The sequence below is a fragment of the Carya illinoinensis genome, chromosome 9 (genome assembly GCF_018687715.1).
Source record: "Carya illinoinensis cultivar Pawnee chromosome 9, C.illinoinensisPawnee_v1, whole genome shotgun sequence".
NCBI classification, from domain to species: domain Eukaryota; kingdom Viridiplantae; phylum Streptophyta; class Magnoliopsida; order Fagales; family Juglandaceae; genus Carya; species Carya illinoinensis.
In genome coordinates, this window is record NC_056760.1 from 5,451,199 (window position 1) to 5,462,458 (window position 11,260).

The 11,260-nt window shown below is 36.3% G+C and overlaps 2 protein-coding genes across 2 annotated transcripts; both read right to left on the reverse strand.

The window, feature by feature from the left end:
• Positions 1 to 2,601: 2,601 nt before the first annotated feature.
• LOC122275101 (Werner Syndrome-like exonuclease) lies at positions 2,602 to 3,627 on the reverse strand. Its single transcript, XM_043084056.1, has one exon. The coding sequence runs from the start codon at positions 3,421 to 3,423 to the stop codon at positions 2,788 to 2,790; it is 636 nt and encodes a 211-aa protein (XP_042939990.1). The 5' UTR covers positions 3,424 to 3,627; the 3' UTR covers positions 2,602 to 2,787.
• Positions 3,628 to 7,339: 3,712 nt separating this feature from the next.
• LOC122275672 (phosphatidylinositol 4-kinase gamma 8-like) lies at positions 7,340 to 10,829 on the reverse strand. Its single transcript, XM_043084826.1, has 4 exons — positions 10,680 to 10,829; positions 10,258 to 10,307; positions 9,967 to 10,091; positions 7,340 to 9,411 (listed from the first exon to the last, which is right to left on the reverse strand). The coding sequence occupies exon 4, from the start codon at positions 9,350 to 9,352 to the stop codon at positions 7,664 to 7,666; it is 1,689 nt and encodes a 562-aa protein (XP_042940760.1). The 5' UTR covers positions 9,353 to 9,411; positions 9,967 to 10,091; positions 10,258 to 10,307; positions 10,680 to 10,829; the 3' UTR covers positions 7,340 to 7,663.
• Between the last annotated feature and the right edge of the window lie 431 nt (positions 10,830 to 11,260).

Genomic DNA, 11,260 nt, shown 5'->3' on the forward strand with positions numbered 1-11,260 from the left:
TAGTTCATTACTAATGCTCTAAAGTCACCACACGTAATTTCATGTAATACATTATATTTACTTGATAATAAAAGTAATTTTACAATTTGACATACAACATCAAGCTACATTAATTTATAAGTTTATTTTGGTAAAATCACTTCGTGACTAAAATATTTTTGTACATAGAGAACTAATTCTCAAACATCATCAAACTTTAGAACCATCGACTGTTTATGTTAGTTACTGGAAAAATCTCATGGAACGGGACTTAACTCATTTTGTGTCACCGGCCTTAACACAAGCATGTCTTTAGAAACCACACGAATCGTGGTGTTGACGCAAATTAATTCGTCTCTAGGCAACTCAATTGCTCAAGTTCTGTCGAATGAATGACAGCTTTAACAAAGAAAAAAGCTTTTTGTAGTGTATTTTTTAAAGAACATTTGAAGTACTTGGGAAAAATATCCTTCCGCTTTCATCAAGCAGCTCGTTCGGGCCTGCTCATGCAAGTGGTAAAAAAGACCGTAGTAATGGGTCTCGCATGAGTTAAAGAGGCACAAAGTATCTTATTATTCTGAATGGGCCTAGCTCTTCCTCATCAAATCCATTTTCAAAAACCATCTTGGTCTCGAGATAATGATATTATTATAACCTGAAAAATATTTCATTAGTCATGTTATCTCTAATTAAGATGTATTTCAGAAAAATTCTAATACAAACAAAACTGGTTAGTACTTTTTTATCTAAAAAAAAATTATAGATTTCAAATGATTTTTTTTACACTTATATTTAAATATAATAATGTGTGATATTAGTCTGTCAAAACTTAAAAGGTTTTCCAATTTATATAAAAATAATAATATATAGAAGTTCAAAATGTACAAATCTCGAGCATGCCTTTCATCTTGATAAATATTACAATCGCAGAGAGATCTCAAAAAATAAACTCATAAATTGACATGACTTTATATGATACGTTAGATTTATTTTACAATAAAAATAACTTTACAATTTGACATACCACATTAAGTCACGTCAGTTTGTAAGTTTATTTTTATGATATTCCTTTACGGCTAAAACATCTCTCTTTATAAAAAGTAGACATCACCATAAAAAGATGTGAAAATTTTACTTTTTTATAGTAAGGTCTATTTTTTTATCAAAGACTTATGCAAAATTTATATATTTAGATCTTGTCCCAAGCCTTCCTCATGTATACTTGAATTCTTTTGGGATGGAAAAATGAATGAACTAATTTCTTGTTCAGTACACACGCACACTTATCAAACAATTTGATAATCGAATTCAGAAGCATTGATTTCTATGAATACTTCAAATCAATTTTCAATATTAAAAATTAAAAGCGCTATATGCTGTTACAAAAAGGAAGCCATCCCTGTCACCATTGCGAGGGAAAACAGAGTGGAGAACAACAAACCAGAGAAAACCAGGAAAAGCAGCGTACACAACAGTAATCTAACATAATTAACAAATTCTTAAGATGTAATGCATTGTTGATATTAAGGATGAAAGGCTGCAGAATCATACGAAACTGTATTCCTTAACAACTAAAAACCTGAATTTTCAAATGTAAGGCTGTCAATGAATTCACAAAACCAAAACAATTTTCTTGACCAATATCTGCTCTAAACCTTTTTTTTTTTTTTTAAATATTCGTGAGTGTCCAGATCAGCTTGTGCGCACTTAAACCATCTTTGAGTCTTTGTTATCTAACATTGGCCTGATAGCGCACATGACACTCAAATGTCCAATTCCCAGGTAGGTTTTCCAAACATTTTCCCACAGGTTTATATAAGTAACCATACTTCCATTTTCAATTCAAAATGTAGTTCAGGGTCTTCAGACCATCGCTCTTCGTATGCAACAATACGATAGACTGTTTGCTTACCTCAAGCCCATTGGACGTGTGATTCTGATGAACATCAGACTAGTTAGAGGACCCTCAGATCCTTGGATTAATAGGATTTCATGACCGAACTTATATGTAGTACTAGCTAGAGGGTTGATTCATGAAACAGCCATTATAATCCCACATAATAAGCAGATTTTAGCTTTGTAGTAACCGGAGTGAAACCAATGCTATCATAATTGCAACATCACAACTTTTAGACTAGCCACTTCCACTACCACAATTCTAGATGCCATGGTACCGTCACCACCCCTAAATTCATGGACATCCAAAACAATGATCACTGTAGCTGCTAAACCGCAACTCCAAACGAGAAAATGATGAGGCACCTACACTAATAGCATGGCAAATGAGAGTGTGTAGCAACCCATGTATGCCCATAGACAGCTACAAAGTATAGCAACTCACTAATTAAACTAACTAGATCTCCCCATATCAAAGTTTTGTTTTTTGTACAGAATTCCGGAGGCTGTTCAATTGCATACAACATGTCTTTTACCAAGTTAAAACACTTCAAAAGCTGTACCAAATTCTTAATCTAAATCCTGCTTTGAAAAGGGCAATAGAAAACCACAAATATTGCCTAGAAGTTTCCAAATGCGAGAAAGAAAATGTCAAGAGACAGTCATCATCATCATCACATGATAAACAGAACTCAACAACACCATCATGCATGCTAAAAACATATGTAAATGATAAAGGACCCAATATATAATTTCACGTGCGACAGAAAATGGCAATTATCATCGAACCAGTCCAAACCTAACCAAACATACGCACACGGACACTCACACAAAAGCATCCCAAATCTTCTTCAAAAGCCTGTCCAACAAAAAAACCCACCGACAGCCACATCTAAAAATTTTGCATGAACCCTAACTCGCTGCATTCAAAAGCCGCCCAATCTCAAAAGATAGAAAGGCATCAAGACAAGCATACTGAATCTGAGCACGAGTGAGCCACTCATTGTCCCAGCGACTCATCTTAATGTTCCTCGGCTTCTCAATCTGCTTTCCAAGCACCTCCCAAGCCAATTGCTTCAACCCAGCATTCCTGAGTTGCATCTTCCCCAACTCCTCCACGGCCAGGAGCCGAAGATCAACCACACAGGCTACTTCCAGCTCATAATCGTCAAGTAGCTTTTCGACGTCGCTCTTAATCCCAACGCCCACAAACGTGAAATTCGTTTGGCCCAGAAAATCAACCAGAGATTCAGGAATGTAGGTGGCGTGGATGAGTTGGAAGATGAGGCAGCGACGGCCCACGCAAAGTTGCAGAGTGGCGACAGGGTTCTGGACGTGGCGATTGAAGCTGGGGCGCCACTCAAGGTCAAGTCCGACGATGAGCCGGTTAAGGCGTCGGCGATGGATACGGTAGATATCGAAAATCCAGGAGTCGACCACGGAAGGGGAGCTAGTGACGAGGGTTTGGATTCGGTCAGAGTCGAAGGACACGTCGTAAAGGTTGTGAGTGTCGAAGGGTAGTTCGTGATCGAAAATACTGATTGCCATGGCAAACAAATTTGCAGATAGCAATGGATCGAGAGAGAGAGGGGGAAAGGAACACTCAAGAAAGGAAATAAAAGAAAGAAATAAAGGAAAGCGAAAGGTAGGCGTTTGGGATATAAAAATCGTACGATATATCAGTCTTCAATTTCATAAAGGAAAGTCTTCGTCAATAAGCTTCTTTGGTTTCTTCCCGCGCAAGGATAATGATGGGCCTCGTTACTGTCGAGCAGTCACAGACAGACAACTTCCTCGACCCTTCCCTCCCTGTCTAAAGGCTCTGTTTAGCTTCGTTTGATATTTGAAAATTTTAAAATGAGATTTTTGAGTTTTAAAATAAAATTTAAAATATTATATTTTAATAAATTTATTATTTTAAAATTTAAAATATAATAAAAAATTAAATTATTTATTATATTTTATATGAAAATTTGTGAAAATTATAATGATAAAATGAGAATTTTATGTGCCCCAACCAACCGAACCTAATCTCTCTCAAATCTAAACAAATTTTTCTTTTTAAGTGTGTGTTAAAATAAGGTGAGATTGAAAATTAAAAATTAAATAAAATATTTTTTAATATTATTTTTATTTTTAAATTTGAAAAAATTGAAATTTTTATTTTATTTCATGTAAAATTTTTAAAAAAATTATAATTATAAGATAAGATAAAATAAAATAAAATAATTATGAAAACAAAAAAGAGTATCCCGTGCCCTCACTTCAAAAATTACTAAAGTCTATTTACACGACAGGAAGGTGCTAGCAGCCGTCCAACACTTACAATTGGGCGTACAGCTAGCACAATTATAGTGGGTTATTTTTTTATTATTTTTTTGTTAATTTTTTTTAACATTTTTAATCATTAAAAAAATAAAAATTATATAATTTTAATAATAATCACTTTATTAATTATTAAATAAAAAAAATTAATTAAAAAAATTAAATATATGAACAGTGATATTGAGGAACTACTACACTAACATTTTTCTTACACGATAATGTTTTGTCACCCCAGCCCAGTGACACACAATTTTGTTAAAACCGAAACTACTTCTATTATTATAAAGTCCATGGATCCGCTTGAATTGGTTCATCAAACAATTTTAATTCCGATTATGCTTTACTACGAAGATTAGAACTTTTAACTCTTCACCCCGAGCTTCATACATTTTCCCTATTATAAAATCCAACTACTTAAAGGTTCTTGACCTCTTTCTCCAATCATGCAAAGATATCGATGGTTTTCATGAATGACATATAAACATAATAAGATAAGTGTCAATGAATTTAAAAAAAAAAAAAATTCTTAAGTTGATATGTAGAGCTCACATAATAAAAGATTTATATGGTATAATTTAAATCTTAAAATTCAAATTTTATAAATCAAATTTTATTATTTAAATAATGTGTATGATGTATTTTACACACCGTATTGATGTTCAAGTTTATCTTTATATATTGACTCATATTTCTTATTTAAATTCAGTAACGTCATATGTATATAAATTAATTATGAATTTTAATTTGGCAATTATGAGGATGTAGAAGATATAATAATGAAAATACCAAAACAGGGATGTAGGGACTGGCAAGGATATTTTCGTAATTTCGATGTCGCCACGTTAAGTGGCTGCCCCAGTGCCCCGAAGCAGAGTAATATTTCTTTGGTACATTCCGCTGCGTGCGTGCCCCCCACAATGGCTGAGAACACCAACACAGACCAACAAGTCTCCACACTGCGACACCCAGAACCTTTGGAGGCACCAGACTCCGGGCACGACCCACCACCGATCTCCATAGCCTCCGACAGCCACGACCCTCAGAAGGAGGACCCCGACACTTCCCGACAACCCAAAAGGCGCAAGAACTCCCCCAAAGCTCTGGACAACATCCGTGAATCCGCAAATTTCAACTTCACTTTTGACACCAAATTCAACGGCTGCACTCTCCAGTTCACACCCAAATTTGGGTCCTTTAATTTGCTGGAATTATCTGAGAAGAAAATCAAAGAAGGAACCGAACAGCAAGAACAGAAAGAAGAAGAAGAAGAAGGCGAGGTCGCCTTAATTGAAGGGAGAGAGGTTGTCAGTTCATTGAGAACTGTCGATGAGGTTAAAGGGGTTGAATGAAAGAGATGGAATTCTGGGCGTAGAGTACTTAGTTAATTTCTACCCGTGTGATTTTCTATGTAAGATTTGGCTCTGAAATTCATGGTCGTGAACGTGTTGGAATCAAACCAAAAGCTCAATTATAATGGAATCCTTCTTCCTTTTAAATTTTTATTTTTTATTTTTACTTTCTTTTTCATTCCGGGATCGAAGTGGCTTTTCTGTATTCAAGCTGGCTTGCTTAAAGAGAGGGATTTCCGAGTAAAGTTTTTACTTTTAATTTTTAATTTTGAAGTACAAGTGTGTGGGGACAAAGTCACTCACATGCACGTGCATCTGCTTTTATTTATGGAGAATGTTACTGAGAGTCGCCGAATTGCCTACCATTTTTATGGGCCCATTGTCCACGCTTATCCTCACAGATACAAACGATATATATAAATTTATTACCAACCCTCCATCAAGCTTCCCATTTCCACATCTTTATCAACGTGGAATAACAGAGTGAAAGAATAACAAAATTTCAACGCGAAAATAAATACTTCTCTCTATTTACTTTTTCTATTGATAAGGTACTTTGTGATGGGTGCAGTTGAGTGTCAAAGTTAATACGAGGAATCGGGTGAGGCAACTGATTCCTTGGTCCAATGGCCACGTATTGCATGTGTCTTTTTCGACTTCTCTTTGACCAAGGCTGCCCTCCATTTGAATTAACCGAGGCTGCGGGTCAATTTAAGCTTCTCAGATTACAAACGAAAGAGAGAAATATCTACCTGCAGCAATCAGAATCAGCATCACATTCTGGCCGATCGAAGGCTTCATGATCAGTAACATCAAACACCTTTTTTTTTTCTCTCCCTTTAATGTAATTATAAATGCATTAGTTTTCCATTGCTTAAGTTTAACGAGAAAGATTTTATCATTACCATCAGCAATCTCCAAAACTGTAACTTCTATTGCTTATCAACAGATCCTTTTTTCGTTTGCAGAGAAGGCAACCTCAAAGCCAATAAACTTTGTTTTTTGTTCCCCAGTCCCCCATCCCTTCTTTTCATACACTGATCTTGCTAATAAATTAATAATTCCATGTATGCATTTCTCTCTTTTTTTTTTCATGTCTAGATCAATCCCCGGTTTATATTTAAGATAGACCCAGATAACGACATCATGATACCCCCTTCTGAAGGCATCATAACTGCATGACAAATGGAGTATATGTGTAGCTACCTAGGTATGCATATAGGAAAATACTATAGCCATAAATAGATTACACAAAAGTAATCCCACAAAATGTGAAATGATGTAGTTCATCAGATTATAAAACGAATTTTATTGTAAAATAGATCTAATCGATTACATGAAATCATGTCAATTTGTAAAATTATTTTTGTATATTAATCTCTTTATGATTATAGCAATACTCATTTTTTTTTATTTAGATCTCAATATATTTACTCACTGTTTTTAAAAGAAGTGTGCGACGTTTGCACTTTATATGTAGAGAGTTATATATTCTACATATATCCACTTTTGTATACTCTTTGCACACTCTATTAATATGATAGAAAAAAATAATTATTTTATATTAAAAAAATAATACAATCAATTACACTAATGGAGTATACAAAAAATACATAAAATTATATATATATATATATATATATATACCGGCATAGATATCATTCTATATGTATTGTATATAGAGTTTAAATGGATAAAGACCAATTAGCAACAATAATATATATCATACGTACTTTTATTGTAGGCCAGAAAACATTCAATTAATAATTAATATCAAACAGTTCATGAAGTACAACTCAAATAAACCCAATAAATATATATAAATCCTTCCAAAATGATGTATTCAAGAAGGACGTACGGGTAGTACTCTTTGTAATTAGTTTACATTTGAAAATAAGACACAACATATAGATAGGGAAAGGTACGTAAAAATGGAAGGATGGCATTTCACCAAATCTCTTTTCCACTCCTCCCCTAGATATATAGCATTTTATCTACAATTCTACACTAGGCGGCCGGCCTCTTGCGATAATATTATATATACATGACATGAGTTATACGAGCAATAACGATTAGTACCATTCATATATCTGGCATCTGTTTCCTTAATTCCCTCAAAACTTGCAAGAAGTTCCTAACCTTTGCTTCAAGCTCGTGCACTTTTTGCCTTCAAATACCTCGGGCAAAAGCTCCTTGAAAATCTCCAAGAACAATTCCCATTCATTTTCGCTCATGTCTTCGAAAGAAATTCCCCCCATTTGATCACTCTCGTGGTTAGGTACCGAGAAACTTATGCTCTTCATGAAGCCCCCTACCTTATGATTGTCACAGCCATCGTTGTCGTCGCTGCCCTGATTCTCCTTGACATCAAAGGTTTCGTGAAAATGGTCATTTTCCTCTTGTATTAATGGAGGCCATACTGCCTCAGTATTCATTGACCCTGTGGATGAAAACCTTGATATATTAAGTGGCTTAGCTACCACAGCATGGCCCTTCAAGAGTTGTGGAAGATCTAAGAAATCACTAAAACTATCTCCGTTTTCTTTGTCAAATTGAAATATTTCCTCTTCTTTTCTTGTTTCTTCTACGCTATGATCATCATAAAGAATATTCGGCAAGCTAGCCTTGGCTTGGGCGCAGAGATTCTCGAGGATACTCAAATTTTCTTCCCCGCAGCCAAAATCCCGAGTCATCATTTCACCAATTTCGGCAAGACAAAGCCCAGTTGCTGCTGCTCGCTTCAAGAAAATAGTGCAAACCACGAGTACCCGTATAGAGGACTCTCTTATAGAAGGAAGCTCAGTCCTTAAAAGCTCGGCATCTTTAAACGGATCAAGGTTAGAAATGTATTCAATTTCGTACTCGGAGAAAGGAACCGAGGCTTGAGGCCAATGCAGCCACTCAAAATATGGATCATCAAGCCATTCAGGGAGGCAAAGCCCATGGTCAATGGGGACAAGCTCAGCAACCCCAGCCGCATTGTTCTCATGCTCGTGCTTCTTAACAAGTATGTTTCCAGCATGTCTATCAAGATTTAGGAGTCTGATATCGAAAACCCCAATCCGGTGAACTGATGACACTGAGAAGCCAGAAGAGCCTAACTCTCCTGCATCGTATTTGTGGTCTACAAATCGCTGGAGTGAGGCAATCTTACGTTGTGCAAACGGAACTTTGGCTTCAATATCAACGGCGCCACAGAATGCAACGCGAGAGATTTCTACTAACGCTGTTGGAGGAACCCCGGCAAAGCCGCTATGGTCAAGAAGATAAGCAGCCGATTCACGAACGCCGGCTTCACCTATCCTGACTGAGCGTTTCAACCCAGGTTGGCCGAGCATCAGACCGCCAAAGCTTTTTGGATTGTTAAAAGCTAGAGGTTCTTCGTCTATTGGCTTTGCCACGGCAATATTATCGCCATTTCTGCTACGCAAGAAGTAGGCACCGCCTAACCCACTTGACACCTGCATGGGATCGACTCCAGAGGCCAGAGCTATGGCAACCTCAACCACGAGAGCACGCAGTCTAGGATCCTGACGGCCACCAACAATCTCAATCCTTGGATTTGCGTCGAACTCTTCCTCCACTGTGGGAGTTATGGAAAGGCATGGGGTGGATAAGCTTCGGTGGATGTTATCGGCCTGATCAAATGCTTGCTTTAAGGAATGGGCTAGATTTCTTTGGCTATGTTCAAGAAATTTCTGATCGAGGTGAGTGTAGGATTGGAGTCTGCATCTCTGGGATCGGCTGAAAGGCCTAAATCCATGATGTTGATCGACCGCTACGGCCATTTTGAAGAATCTCATGCAGGTGAAAATGGCAGCAGCGGATGCCAAGGGCAGCTCTTCTCAGAAGACCCCCCACCCTGAGTACCCATGCATGCAGGCGCATATATTAGTCAAGTAATTAATTAATCACAATCATCTAGGATTATTAGCACGCAAACTACACATGATGATATAAATCAGATCAATAAAGAATCTCATGCTTTTGTGCATGATTGAATCTATTTAATTTCCTACACTTTTCATTCACTACAAAACAAGCGATAAAGGATAATATTACTCATCATCTCAATTCTCATCATCATTTCATAATGTGACATTAAATAATTAGATACTATTTATTATATTTTACTTGTGAACTTATTATCTAATGTCACATTATATGATAATGAGAAGATGATAAGAAATTTTTTTCTTTTAACAATAAACATTGATGCCGCACCTTTACAAATGCTTTAACTTTAAATCCATACATATTCTAATTCCCAATAATTAATTAGGGACAAGAAAATAAAGCTAAAAAGAAAAACTGTTCCAAACTGCATTCAGAATATTAATATAACTAAATATATATATGTGTGTGTGTGTATCCAATCAAATGCAGCACCACAAGGAAATTGATTTTATCACTTTACCAAATTTTGGCATACACAGGGTCGACTCCCAAAAAGGTCTTACGCTGGGATCATTCCTTTATGCTGGGATCAATCGGACTACCGGCCAATTTTCACAAAATATTTGTTCTTGAATCCAACATCACCTGAATGTAGTCCACGTACGAAGAAGGGAAAAAAAATGCTGATTAAAGACGAAAACCATATGATATACATATTTATGTATGTATGTAATGATGTTACGTTGAATTGAATGGAATCATTCATATATATATATATATATTGAAAGAAGATGGATAAAAACAGACTTACATGAGAGCCAATTATCCCTCAGTCGTTCGCACATAAATCGCCACGATTTTCTGAAACATAAGAATTAATAGAACGTCATGCATGTACGAGTACTACTACTGCTTTCATCAGAAAAGGATAAAGAAAAAAACAACAATATTAATTTTATTTTTTTTAAAAAAGGAAAAAAAAATTCTAGAAAAGCTGACGTTGAAACAACCTGCAGTTTTCAAAAGAAATTATAGGTTATGAATTATATCGAGTTAATTGGAAAAATCAAAGAAAAGGAATCAAAGAAGACTACATGCACGTACTGTACATCGTACATGAATGCATGCATGTGATGATCACATTTTTTTAAAGCAAACAATACAAATATATACACAAAACCGACGATCAAAGAAATGAGAGAGGGGGATAGAGAGGGAGAGAGAGAAGCATACCCTGAACACTGGTTAAGGCATTCAGGCATACGAACGAACAGCAACGGGAGCGTGACAGAACCAGACCAAATGATCAATGAACCCCAGGCCACCACCCCCAGCACTACCACTATCTAAAATTGTGTCTGCCCGCGCCCCTCCCCTGCTGCTCTCCCCTCTTAATCTCTATTTTCTATTTTTATACATGTTCCTTCGTCGTCGTAGATTTATTTTGAAATGCTAATTAACAATTGATCTCTCTCTCTCTCTGTGACTGTGATCCCAAGGAAAAAGGTGTGGTCATCGTACGTTGTCCATCTCTTTCTGTTTCTTGGGGTTTAAACTGGGTCCTGCATGCGTGTCTCATCTCAACCGTCCATACAGTAGTTTCTTCCAAAATAACGTCTACACTGTTTTCCCCGTGCTCCTATTTTCTCTCTTGCCAAACGGTTTCCTATTTCCGACATTAACGTCGAGCCATTCTTTTTTGAGTCTAATTAAAACTGTATTTTTGGTCGGTGATCCAATCTTTATCTGCCACCTAACGCAAAGATATGGGAACCAGGAGAGTACTAACCCAAGTGGCTTAGTCTGGTTGGTTT